The sequence below is a fragment of the Orcinus orca genome, chromosome 16 (genome assembly GCF_937001465.1).
Source record: "Orcinus orca chromosome 16, mOrcOrc1.1, whole genome shotgun sequence".
Lineage (NCBI taxonomy): Eukaryota > Metazoa > Chordata > Mammalia > Artiodactyla > Delphinidae > Orcinus > Orcinus orca.
In genome coordinates this window covers 62,184,098-62,196,159 of record NC_064574.1, presented here as the reverse complement: position 1 = coordinate 62,196,159, position 12,062 = coordinate 62,184,098, and the positions used below count along the sequence as shown (strand labels likewise).

The window sequence follows — 12,062 nt, the reverse complement described above, 5'->3', positions numbered from 1 at the left end:
CCGCGGCTCATAGGCTACTCTTGTGAGCGAGCGACTGTGGCCATGAAACAAAAGAATAATTGGACTCTGGGAGGATTAAATGTCACCCTGACCTCGGTCACAGCACATTCTAACCAACATGGGCAGCGTCAGTGACTTCCAAGCACAGAGATTCAGCGGATGCTGGCTCTGCAGAAGGTTGACCTCGAAGTCGGGGAGCAGTCTTATTATAAACTGTTTGCTTAGACACCTGACTTCCTTCCACCTGCACCAGGACACAAGGCTTCTTCCCCATATTTGCAGTTCAATGCAGCCGACCCTCAGGCATGCCTAGAGCTCACCTCTGGGTCTTCTGCTGTGTTGCAGTTGTTGGCTGAGGAGAAAAACATCTCTTCCAAATATGCGGATGAAAGGGACAGAGCCGAGGCAGAAGCCAGGGAGAAGGAAACCAAGGCCCTGTCGCTGGCACGGGCCCTTGAGGAGGCCTTAGAAGCCAAAGAGGAGCTTGAGAGGACCAACAAAATGCTCAAAGCTGAGATGGAGGATCTGGTTAGCTCCAAGGACGACGTGGGCAAGAACGTAAGTGGCTCTTCATCATCTTTGCTTGTCTACGTTTCACCCACCCACTCTCTGTGCTATTTATCAGTCCACGGGGGAAGGAGGGGGCTCCATGCCTCCTTCATGCTAAGGTATACTCAGGAATTGGAAGGAGTCCCTCAGGCTGATGCAAAGAAGGGGCCTGGTTGAGAACTGCATTTGGGGGTGGGTTCTGAGTCAAGGGTTCCGAGAGGATGGCTCTGGTCTGGACTCCTGGTCATGCATCTTGAGAGTGGCAAAAGCCATCTCCCTGACCTTGATGAGCTGTCCCTGGGGGCTGCCCGACCATCTTCATGACGTCGACCCTTACGTAAAAGGTCCATGAGCTGGAGAAGTCCAAGCGAGCCCTGGAAACCCAGATGGAGGAGATGAAGACCCAGCTGGAAGAGCTCGAGGATGAGCTGCAGGCGACAGAAGATGCCAAGCTGAGGCTGGAGGTCAACATGCAGGCCCTGAAGGGCCAGTTCGAGAGGGATCTCCAGGCCCGGGATGAGCAGAATGAAGAAAAGAGGAGGCAGCTCCAGAGGCAGGTAATCTGTGAGGAGGAAGGAAAGGGGGGAAGGGGAGGTGGGGCGGCCTGCTTCCTTCCTCCCACCTCCACTTCCTGGCTTCATGGAGACTCTGATCTCTCACCTTTGACCTGGGGATGAGAAACCCACCTTGCAGGTGGTTATGCAAACCTGGGCGCTGGGAAGGGATCCTAGGGGCGGCCTTGCCCGGCAGCGCACATCTCTCTCCTTGCTCAGCTTCACGAGTACGAGACGGAACTGGAAGACGAGAGAAAGCAACGTGCCCTGGCGGTGGCGGCCAAGAAGAAGCTGGAAGGGGACCTGAAGGACCTGGAGCTGCAGGCCGACTCGGCCATCAAGGGGAGAGAGGAAGCTATCAAGCAGCTGCGAAAACTGCAGGTGGGTGACGCCCCAAGGGCCGGGCGCGCGGGGGAAGCCAGGTCAGCAGCAGTGGGAGGACACAGGCCTCCCTCTGTCGCCAGTGCCTGGTCACCTGGTGCTTTTCCATCACCCTTTAGCTTTGGGGGCTGTTTCCTGCCCTGGGGAAACATCAAGGGGGGGCAACATTTGGGGGGGCAACATCAGGCATTTGGCTGCGGCCCCCAGATCTCAGCACCGCTTCTTAGGTCTGCGGAGCCCATCCAGAACCGTGCCCCAGGCAGCCACCTGGCCACGTGAGGCTGAGGGCTCTGCAGTCAATCGTGGGAAATCCTAGGGTCGGCACAGAAAGGTAATTTGGGCAGCAGGACTCGGTGAGTAAGGACCTCTTAGCTGGTCCCGCCTGTTGACCGCGCAGGCTCAGATGAAGGACTTCCAGAGAGAGCTGGAAGACGCCCGCAACTCCCGGGATGAGATCTTTGCCACGGCCAAAGAGAATGAGAAGAAGGCCAAGAGCTTGGAGGCAGACCTCATGCAGCTACAGGAGGTAAAGGCTTCTTCTCGCTGCGAGAGCCCTGATGGGGATGCCGTGATAGCAGCCCCGGGCACCCCCAGCTTGTGCACCCTCGTCCAGCATTCCACACGGGTGGGCCCCATAGCAAGGGTGGGGAAAGACACAGGGTTTCCTCCCTGATGGATCTGCAGGCCTCCCCCTGAACTCAGAGGAGGCCGAGCCATTTTAGAGACGGCTGGGGGCCAGGTGACAGGAACGGGGTGGATTCTCGGGTGGGCTCAGCCCTTTCCGGGCAGACAGCAGGTTTCCTTGCTCCCCACCTGCCACCGTCCAGGATCTAGCCGCGGCCGAGAGGGCTCGCAAGCAGGCAGACCTGGAGAAGGAGGAGCTGGCTGAGGAACTGGCCAGCAGCGTGTCTGGAAGGTATGAGCCTCATGGGGAGAAGGGGGTCCCTAGACTCAGATGATGAGGGAGAGGCAGTCAGAGGAGAGTCTCCTGGACCCCATTTAATGCTGAAAATGATAGAACGTTCAGCTGAGCTTATGACAGGGGTCATGGGGTTCTCCACCCTATTTGAGGGTGTAGCCAGTTTCACTCATTCGGCATGGCGGGGACAGGGAATCTGGGGACGTCGGGGAGGAGGGAATTGATCCTCATCCCAGGCCTGGCTTTGCTGACACCAATTGGCTCCCCACTTCCTGCTATGTACCTTTGGACAAGCCTCTAAGCCTCTCTGAACCTCAGTTATAAAAGGCGGCAACCCTGAGGCATCGCTTCTCCAAGAGAGGAAGCTCTCTAAGCCTCTGAGTGGAGGCTGGAGGCCCCAGAGCGGCTGCCTTTCCCTTAGGAACGCGCTGCAGGACGAGAAGCGCCGCCTGGAAGCCCGCATCTCGCAGCTGGAGGAGGAGCTGGAGGAAGAGCAAGGCAACATGGAGGCCATGAGTGACCGAGTCCGGAAGGCCACACAGCAGGTGAGGCCGGGGCGGCCAGGAGCAGGGCAGCACATGCCTCAGATCCGCCCCGTCCCAAGCCTCACACGGCTTCAGGACAGGCTCCTGTGTGCCAGGCCCCGGTGGGGGTGGACGAGAATGTGAAGGCGGGAGAGTAGGGACCCAGCACGTCTGCTCCCGAGCGTCCACTCCCTCCCCTTCCGGTCACACCAGCACCCCGCCTGCAGCACCTCCTTTGGTGGCTCCCTCCAGTAGACGATGCTCACCCACAAGGACCTTGGCGGTCTCCTTCCTGCTCTTTCCTCAGCCCCCACCTTACAACAGTGAGCACTCAGTGACGTCACTGAGCGCCAGCTCCATGATGGGCGCTGGGGACCCATCGTGTGACCTGGGCGCCTGGGTGGCACCGGGATGCTTTTCCTGGAAGAGCTGCCTCTTGAGCTGGGTCTTCAAGGATGGCCAAGAAAGAGCTGGCTGCTGGAGGGGAAGGAGGAGGGCTTCTGGGTGCTCCAGCTCCAGGGACCTGCGCAGAGGCCAACGAAGGCTGGGGGCTGCGGGGCGGGGGGAGCCGTTCATCTCAGTGCACCGTCTGGCACTTCCCAAGCCCTCCACCTGGTGACCTTCACCCTCCTCCCCAGGCCGAGCAGCTCAACAATGAGCTGGCCACGGAGCGCAGCACGGCCCAGAAGAATGAAAGTGCGCGGCAGCAGCTTGAGCGCCAGAACAAGGAGCTGCGGAGCAAGCTGCAGGAGATGGAGGGGGCAGTCAAGTCCAAGTTCAAGTCCACCATTGCGGCTCTGGAGGCCAAGATCGCACAACTAGAGGAGCAGGTCGAGCAGGAGGCCAGGTACGGTGGGACCAGTGCCCGAACGACAGCCGGCTTGCCAGTGAGTGGCGGGGATGTCGGGGGTCAGTCAGCCTCTCTGGGCATCATTTCTGGCTGAGAAATCAGCTCAGTGGTACCTGCGCTGCAGCTGTGTTGGGAGAACTGAGTGAGAACATAGGAAGGTGCTGTGCCCTAGCCTGGCCTGGAGTAAGCCTCTGAGACATTAGCTGCTCTAAGCAGCATGACTCTTCAGTGATGTCAGCCAGACTTCCCAGGAGCTCATGTCACTTTGCCTAACGTTGTGTCTGCAGGATGTCACATTAATGGGTACACAAAACATCCAAATCATCAGCCCACAGACACATGGGAAGGCTTCTCACTTAAGTACGGTCCCTGAGCTGTAAGGTCACAGCACATTCATGACCATCAGATAGGGTCGGGATCCTTGCATTGTTTTTGCTTTCGGTGGTGGCTTTACGGATAACTCACATACCACACAGTTCACACATTTAAAGTGTACAGTTCAGTGGCTTTCAGTGTACAATTCATAGGCACACGCTCACCAAAGTCAACTGCAGAACGCTGTCATCACCAATAAGCAGCCCTGTATCCTTAACCATCACCGTCTATTTCCCATCCCCAGCCAACCACTGATTTAATTTCTGTCTCTGTTGTCGTCAAGTGGGATCATACATCACGAGGCCTTTTGTGACTGGCTTCTTTCACGGAGCATGTTTTCAAGGCTCCCCCATGCTGTAGCCGACGTCAGCACTTCATTCCTTTTCATGGACGAACATTATTCTCAGGATGAGCCCTGATTTGGGCTCAGGAAAAGTGCCCACCGTGGGCCATGCTGGTCTGGTTTACACACCGACTGCTAGGGAGGCCCTCCCCATCCGAAACATCCCCACTCCCCCTGTGTGTGCAGAGAGAAACAGGCGGCCACCAAGTCGCTGAAGCAGAAGGACAAGAAGCTGAAGGAGGCCCTGCTGCAGGTGGAAGACGAGCGCAAAATGGCAGAGCAGTACAAGGAGCAGGTAACCCTGCCCCGCCCCCTCCCAGCCCCACAAGCCCTGCCACAGACCCCCCTGACCCTCGGGCCTCTCCTTGACAGGCTGAGAAAGGAAACACGAGGGTCAAGCAACTCAAGAGGCAGCTGGAGGAGGCGGAGGAAGAGTCCCAGCGCATCAACGCCAACCGCAGGAAGCTGCAGCGGGAGCTGGATGAGGCCACAGAGAGCAACGAGGCCATGGGCCGCGAGGTGACGGCGCTCAAGAGCAAGCTCAGGTGAGGGACCAGCCCCCGGGGGCCTCATCTCATGGGCTGGCTGCACGGGTCGGCCTGAAGCCTCCACAGTGGCTCAGAGCCCCTTTCCCCAAAGCCCTCGCGGCTTTCCGGCTCCGCATCACGTATGCAGCACCATCATGTGCTGGACGTGGGCGGGGCCCAGACCACAGGGGCCCTCCCTCTGAGCAGCACCCCTTCTGTCCTAACAACCGCTCCCATCCCATCCTCCAGGTGAGGAGGCGGCGGCAGTACCTCCATCTCCTGAGACCTTTCTTCGCTGTGTCATCAACATCTGCAGAATCCCTTCTCTCTTAACCTCTTTTCTGGACTTTCTCTTCCCCACCTTTCCCTGACTCGGCGTTTCTCTGCACTACTGCCATTCAGGGCTGAATAATTCTTTATCATGGGCTGCCCTGTGCACTGGAGGATGTTAAGCAGCATCCTTGGCCTCCGGCCACTAGATGCAGTGGCACTGCCCCCAGCGTCCCCCGGGGGGGCCAGCACCCACAGTCGAGACCCTCTGCCGTAAGTGGACTGCGGTTGTTTTCTCTCCCGCACCCCTGAACCTCTGAGCCTGAAGGGGGTGGGTGCTCCCCCGCTCCTCAGGGCTCCTTCCCATCCCCTGGTCCACCTGGTTCCCTGAAGGTTTGAGCTCCGTGCTTCCTAGCACACTCACTCACACCCCACAGCAGGTGGGTGATCCAGCCTCTCAAGTCCACGACCTTCTCTCCTCCAGGACCCTGCCACTCCCCGGGCATTCCCAGTAACTCTCAGCCCTAAGGTGACCATCAAGCACCCATCATCTGCCTGCCACCACGTTTCTTTAGCTCACTCCCTCTGTCTCCGCCGGGGTCTCCAACCCCTTAGCTCATCCTCTCATCCTCTCGCAGCCCCACCGACTCCATGGTTATGGTCGGCCTCTCCCACATCCTCCACACTCTGGTCTCCCCTCCTGCTGTGTTGTGCTGACTTGGTTAAAACACAAGCCAAATTAAGCCCAACTGCCAACCTTCTGCAGCTCAAAGCAGTGTGGAAAAGCAAACAGGTGTGCTGCCACTTCCGCTGGAAACTCTAAGCAGTGGAACCAAGCCGACCTCACTTAGTGCTGCCTGGACTTTGGCCTCCCCTTCCTCTCAGTCCCCGCCTCCTCTCACCCTCCCCCATCCTCTCAGCCCTCCCCACTTAGGCATCTGCTTTTCACTCTCCCTAAACTTACTATCCCTGTCATCCTCACTCAGCTGATGACTTTACTTCCTGTTTAATGGAAAAATGGAAACTATCATGAAGTATAGACAAGCCCCCACTTCCCTATCGACACACCTCCCTACATCTATGCTCATTTCCTCTGTTTTTTCCCATTTCTGTGCTCAACTGTCCAGCACCAACTGAGGTCCACCCCACCATCAGACCCACCCCCCATCTTGTTTAACTGAGGACGTTGTTCCTGAAAGTCCTACCCTTCTCCCTTGTGATATGTTCTCTCTCACTGAGTCATTCCATTAGGTGAACAAACCTAATCCCCCTTCCCTGCTGTTACCACAAAACTCTAACTCAGTGGTCAGTCCTCAGTCCTCACCTGACTCAGCAGCATATGCTATAGCCCATCACTCCTCTTTACTGGGCCTCCCAGATACCACCCTCACCTGGTATCCTTCCTACCTTTCTGGCCGTGTTTCACCTCTTCTGCTGGTACCTCATCTCAAAGCCCAGTTGCTGTTGGTCTGCCCAGGGCGCCATCCCGGTCCTCTCTCCACCCCTACTGCTGCTCATTCCTTAGGTGATCTGAACCAGCCTGGTGGCTTCAAAGTTCCATCTGTAGCTAGTGACTTCCTAGTTTATCTCCAGCCCAGACTTCCTGGGATTCCAGACTTCCTTGACATTCCCATTCAATGCCTAACAGGCAGTTCACACCTAAACATACCCCAACCTGGGCCCTGACTGAACCCCTTCACACCAAAACCAGCTCTTCTCACAATCCTCCGCAGCTGAAAGTTGCCATTAATCCAGGCCACAAACCTTGTGCTCATTCTTTATTCTTCTCTCTCCTTTACACCCTGCATCCACTCTGTTGGGAAATCTGGTCAACTCTCCCTTAAAAAATACTCTACATCCAGAATCGAACCACTGCTTGCCACCCTGGTCCAAGCTACCCTCTCCTCCCACCTAGACAACTTTCTCAGCCTCCTTGTGGGCCTCTCTGCATCCATGCTGGCCCCTTATAGTCTGTTCTCAACACAGAAATGGAGCTGGATCACGTCCCTCCTTTGCTTGAAGCCCTCTATGGGGGCTCCACCTCACTCACAGCCAAAGTAACATCTTCACAATGGTTAGTTCCACTAGGCCCTACGTGATCTCTGTACTCTGCCTCCTAAATTACCCCTCCACCTCCACCGCTTCCTACACTGCCTCAAGGCCCTTGCACTGGCTGCTCTCTCTGCCTGGAATGCCCCTCCCCCGGCTTGCTGCACTAGCTGGCCCCTCCTTCCCTGCCTGCAGGTGTTCACTCACCCATGTTACTAGAATTTCCTACCTTACTCTTTACCGTTCTCCTCTCTCTTACCCACTTGTCATCATGGAACTTGCTATTTCTTTTACTTATCTCGTACACAGTTTGTCCTCACTCTTGGCCTGCGAGCCCATGAACACAGAGGCTTTGTCTGCTTACTCGTCCCCAGTGTCTGGGATAGTGCTGGGCACAGAATAAACCTTCAATTGTTGAGTCAGAGGTGATGTTTCTCCAACCTCAGGCATTCTCGTACCACCTTTGCCATTTTGCCTTACCACCTGTACTTCTGTTGCCTTGATGTTTTCTTTGAAATTAACTATTTAATCATACATATGTCTATTTACAAATGAAACCTACCACCCCTGTACTGTTAAACCAGCATGCCTTGCATCAAGAGGTCACAATGAAGTTGAAACAGTGAAAACTAAACAATAGTGAATTCTAGCTATTGTGGCCACAAATTGATGACTATGACCTGAAGGCAGACTTCTCAGTTAGAAAGGGAATGACAAGACATTAGGACCAAACAGATTTTCTGACAATCAGATGTATTTAAGAGTGGAAAAGGGAATACCTTTCTCACTGTGCACTTCAGCAGTCCAAGGGCACACCTAGGAACCCTCTGCAATCACCTGGCATCTCGACTCCAGACTCTGAGAACCACTGCACGAGACAAGGGGAAAGCCCAAACCCCTTTCAGGAGGGGAAAGAGAGCAACTGGCTCGGAGCACAGGGATTTGGGAAGGAGCCCCCTGCCCGTGCAAGGTGAGGGGTGGTGCGTCCCCACGGCTGGACCCCCCAGCACTTGCTCGGCTGCTGACTGGATGCTGCCCTTCCTCGGAGGCGGGCTGAGCAGTGGGAGAGCAGTCAGCCACCCCAGCTCTCTCACCCTTTTGTTGTCCCTGCTCCCTTTCTTGGGACCGATGATTCTTGCAGCACATGCCGACCACCCTCTTTGGGTTCTGCCCCAGACAACGACCCTTCTTGGGCTGTACAGGCTGGCATCGGACTAACCATTTTTTACAGTTAATATGAACACGCACACAACATACAAGTGGAAGACGGGTCCTACCTTTTCCACCTTCTCTGAGTCCTCTAGATGTACAAAAGCACAAAATCAAGCACTAGAGCCTTGAGTGAGGTGGGCAAGCCTAGCCAGCTCCTCAGCGAGCAAGAAATTATAGAGCAAGTTTCACACAGTTTTACCAGGCAGGTAAATCTCAACACAAGCCCTGCTTAGAGCCCGAACAACGCACCTATCACTCCTGACACCACCAGGCATCTCCACAGGAGCCGCCCAGGGTGCCCACCTCTACTGTCTTGCTATGGGCATAAAAGGCAACGGACGGAGTAATGATACTAAAACGCGAGGCTGCTGCGGGCTCCTTGCCCAGGTCTGTTCAGGTTCTGTTCCCACAAGGATATTTTGGACTAGCTTACTCAGATTCCTTCACGTTCCTGAACAGATATGCAGAATGGGAGGAAGCCACCTGAGTTCTTCAGAGAAGTTCTGAAGGACAGAAATTTGCTTTTTAATTGGGGGAAAAAAAGGCTCGTCCTTTTGTGTGCCAGGCTCTCTGAGATCTCGTGGCTTCAGGTGCTCCACCGTAAGGGTGACTTAAAGGTGCCTTTAATTATTTAATTGAAGCAAATGCATTGATGATTAAAATTGCACTTGAATGGGAGGATGGTAACCACCGGAGACTCTCTCTCTCTGTTTCAGAGGCCCCCTCCCCCAGGAAACTCCGCAATGACTCACCAGGTACCATGCCTGCAGCTTCGCGGCTCATGTCTGTGGCTCTTGGTTTCCATTTCCTTTCTGCCAGCCTGCCCCCCCCCCCGCCCCCTGCCCCCCTTTTGTGGCCCTCGCAAATTCCCGGGATTCCTACAAAATCTGAAGGCCTGGATATCTTAGTTCAAAACTTTAGTCTTTTAGTCTTTCTTCAAAACCAACATCGACACAAGAAGACCTCATCGCTTTACCCATTTTCCTTCCTTCCTTCCTCCCTCCCACTTTGGCATGTGACGTGGCACTGATGTGGCCTGTCGCCGCGTGCTGAGGGTTTAGAGGCTGCGTGTGGCTTGGATGGCTCTTACCTGTGTGACAGGCCCCTAATAATGAAGAGGCCATGGCTGTGCCGTACTCCCTCGTCTGGCTCAGACACCACGCTGAGCAGATATGCCAGCTCCACTGTCTGGGTACCATCCTGGAGAACGGCTTCCATCCGGCTGGTCTGGTTCACAAGTCAGAATTAGCAAAGCACAGGGTCACGGTGGCCGCAGCCCAGCAATGTGCCCCCCAAGGTGGGGTTTCCACACACGCGTGCGAGGGAAACGAGCTCTCACCCCGATGTCTCACTGGGGTTGCGTGGGGCTTGAGCAAGGGCCAGCTGCTAACTGCATCTTCAGTGCACGAGGGCCACAGCGGCCACCACAGGGCCGGGCGCGGTCCAGGCAGATCCTTTATTGGAGGTCTCATGGGCACATGTTCACGGACTGGGGATGGACACCCAAGACTCAGGGAGCGCACGGGGCCTTCAAAAGACAGGGTTGAGAGGCCGCGACTTCTCTGGGATCCTGACAGTGTCCTCACACATGAAGTGAGGCACCTGGGGCCTGGCTTTCACCTCCTCCTCGAGAGACCCAGCCAGCCCTGCCTTGTGTCTGTCTTCTCTCTTGGAGAATCCCGCCTTGCTGTCGCCACCCAAATACTTAAAGCTGGATGAGGTCTTGGCAGGAGTTTTAGGCGGGAGCATCACACCTCCAAGACACGGCTTTTGAGTAGTTTTTCTGCCAGCGCATCCCGATCACGGGATAAGCTGGAGTCTAGGGTTGGCTGGGGTGTAGGACCCACCCGTTGATGGAAACTGAGTCCTTGCAAAGCAGCAGGTGCTTACACTCTTGTGCCGATCCCTGGGATGCCAAGAGTACCTTAGATACGTTTCTGAGTCCATGAATAGAATCCAAGTTCTCCAGGATCAAACCCTTTAAGAAAATTTTAGAGGGGTCCTTTACTTCCTGTGACAGATATAGCCAGTGTCAACCTTTGCCTAGGATTTGAAGCCAGTTCCTTCAAGAAAGGCCCCTGAACCAGAACAGACCGGCTTCGGGACTGGTGCCCACGCAGGGGGCTTACAGGGACCCAGGCGCGATTGATTTACTTCTTAGATCAAGGGAGCGCATTAATCAGTTAAACTCCTCTAGTTAGCAAATGCAGACTCTTCGGAGACACAAAGGGAGCCTGAGCCACTGTTTCCAGCTCCAGGCCATCCCATCCAGTTTTGAACCTGGAGGGTTAGACACGGAGGAGAGCTGTGTGGATGGCTGCTGAGCCCTGCACGCCGGGACCCTACTTTGTCCCGAGTTCTTGGAGAACACAGTGCTAAAGAAGGAAGAGACTTTCAAAGAACCTCTAGAGACTGAGTGATAGAAAGTTAGTTCCAAAGGAGCTGGAGGACTTCCCTGGCGGTCCAGTGGTTAGGACTCTGTGCTTCCACTGCAGGGGGCACAAGTTCAATCCCTGGTTGGGGAAGTTCTGCCTTTGAGGTGCGGCCAAAAAGAAATAAATAAATAAAAGGGGCTGGAGGTCTAGAAGCTTCCCTCTGATGGGAGTGAGGCTGACCCAGGTCTTTAGTCAGCAGTAGCTACTAAGTATTTATTCTTGATCGCTGCCCCTTGGGAAGTACCATCCACCGTCCCCAGAGGGTTTTACCAGCCCGGGTTCCTCCCACCCTTGGACTCCAGAAGGCTCGTGCTAGGAAGCCCCATGTCAGCGATCAGGAAATCTCTGGGCCTTGCTTATGCCTCCTGTCTTACCTGAGTTGCCCCCTTTGACTAAAGAACTGACGGGCTGGGTTCACTGGGATGGGCTCACCCTCGTGGCTTTTCTGTCCATACTTTGTGTGGCGAAGCAGGTCGTTTTTGTTGCAAAAAACTTGCTTTCTTCTTAGACATCCTAAAATGAGTGAAGACCTGTCAAACAGGGTCAGATGGCTGGAGCCCAACACACAACATTATTTGTTGTGGTCGCTGAAAAGAAGGCAAACTTTCCTTCCAAACAGTGGAGGTTAAGTACAGGCGGGTCTGATTTTTCCTCCTCCTGCCTGCCCTGCCCTCCTATGCAAAGCCTTACTTCAGGTGACCAGGGCAGGCCCTGTGGGAAAAGGGCATCCAGAACACGGAGGAGAGGAGATGGGAGCAGAAAGGACAGAGAGAAAGGGGTGTCCCACCAGCTAGGGCTAAAAGACACCCTGGATTAACATGTCTAATGTTTTTCTGACAAATATTCATTGAGCACCCGTTCTATGCCTTGCACAGTGCCTGCCATGGGGCGCCCCAAACAGGCGAGATCCCTGCCCTGGGGGAACTCAGAACAAGAATTCTGCTCCATAAAAGCAGAGCAATGCAGTGCCTTTAACCAGACAGCACCCTTGGCATCCATGCAGGGACCTCCTTCCCTCTCAAGGGTTGGTGGTCATTCTCACCTTCCTACAATTCAAAACCTAAACCCCTGCCC

At 55.2% G+C, this 12,062-nt stretch overlaps 2 protein-coding genes across 9 annotated transcripts in view; one reads left to right on the top strand and one right to left on the bottom strand.

Moving 5' to 3' along the window:
- The window catches only part of MYH11 (myosin heavy chain 11), a 128,074-nt gene that overhangs the window by 114,911 nt on the left and 1,101 nt on the right, over positions 1 to 12,062 (top strand). For 3 of the 5 annotated variants that reach the window (XM_004270150.4, XM_012533245.3, XM_033428734.2), the window contains 10 exons: positions 346 to 558; positions 894 to 1,106; positions 1,323 to 1,484; positions 1,882 to 2,010; positions 2,312 to 2,400; positions 2,825 to 2,948; positions 3,566 to 3,774; positions 4,682 to 4,790; positions 4,868 to 5,040; positions 9,270 to 9,308. In XM_004270150.4, coding sequence (XP_004270198.1) covers positions 346 to 558; positions 894 to 1,106; positions 1,323 to 1,484; positions 1,882 to 2,010; positions 2,312 to 2,400; positions 2,825 to 2,948; positions 3,566 to 3,774; positions 4,682 to 4,790; positions 4,868 to 5,040; positions 9,270 to 9,300 — 1,452 coding nt within the window. In that variant the 3' untranslated portion in view covers positions 9,301 to 9,308. The remainder of the gene's footprint in view (positions 1 to 345; positions 559 to 893; positions 1,107 to 1,322; positions 1,485 to 1,881; positions 2,011 to 2,311; positions 2,401 to 2,824; positions 2,949 to 3,565; positions 3,775 to 4,681; positions 4,791 to 4,867; positions 5,041 to 9,269; positions 9,309 to 12,062) is intronic. The other 2 variants (XM_033428733.2, XM_004270149.3) reach the window with 1 other exon arrangement.
- Positions 1,203 to 12,062, bottom strand: part of NDE1 (nudE neurodevelopment protein 1) — a 50,293-nt gene continuing 39,433 nt past the window's right edge. Inside the window, exons 9-11 of one of the 4 annotated variants that reach the window (XM_033428742.2) lie at positions 11,421 to 11,501; positions 9,644 to 9,780; positions 4,807 to 8,209 (exon numbers count right to left, since the gene is read on the bottom strand). In XM_033428742.2, the coding sequence (XP_033284633.1) occupies positions 8,175 to 8,209; positions 9,644 to 9,780; positions 11,421 to 11,501 (253 nt within the window). In that variant the 3' untranslated portion in view covers positions 4,807 to 8,174. Of the gene's footprint in view, positions 1,344 to 4,806; positions 8,210 to 9,643; positions 10,532 to 11,362; positions 11,502 to 12,062 lie in introns of those variants that run through there. The other 3 variants (XR_004483487.2, XM_033428744.2, XM_033428745.2) reach the window with 3 other exon arrangements.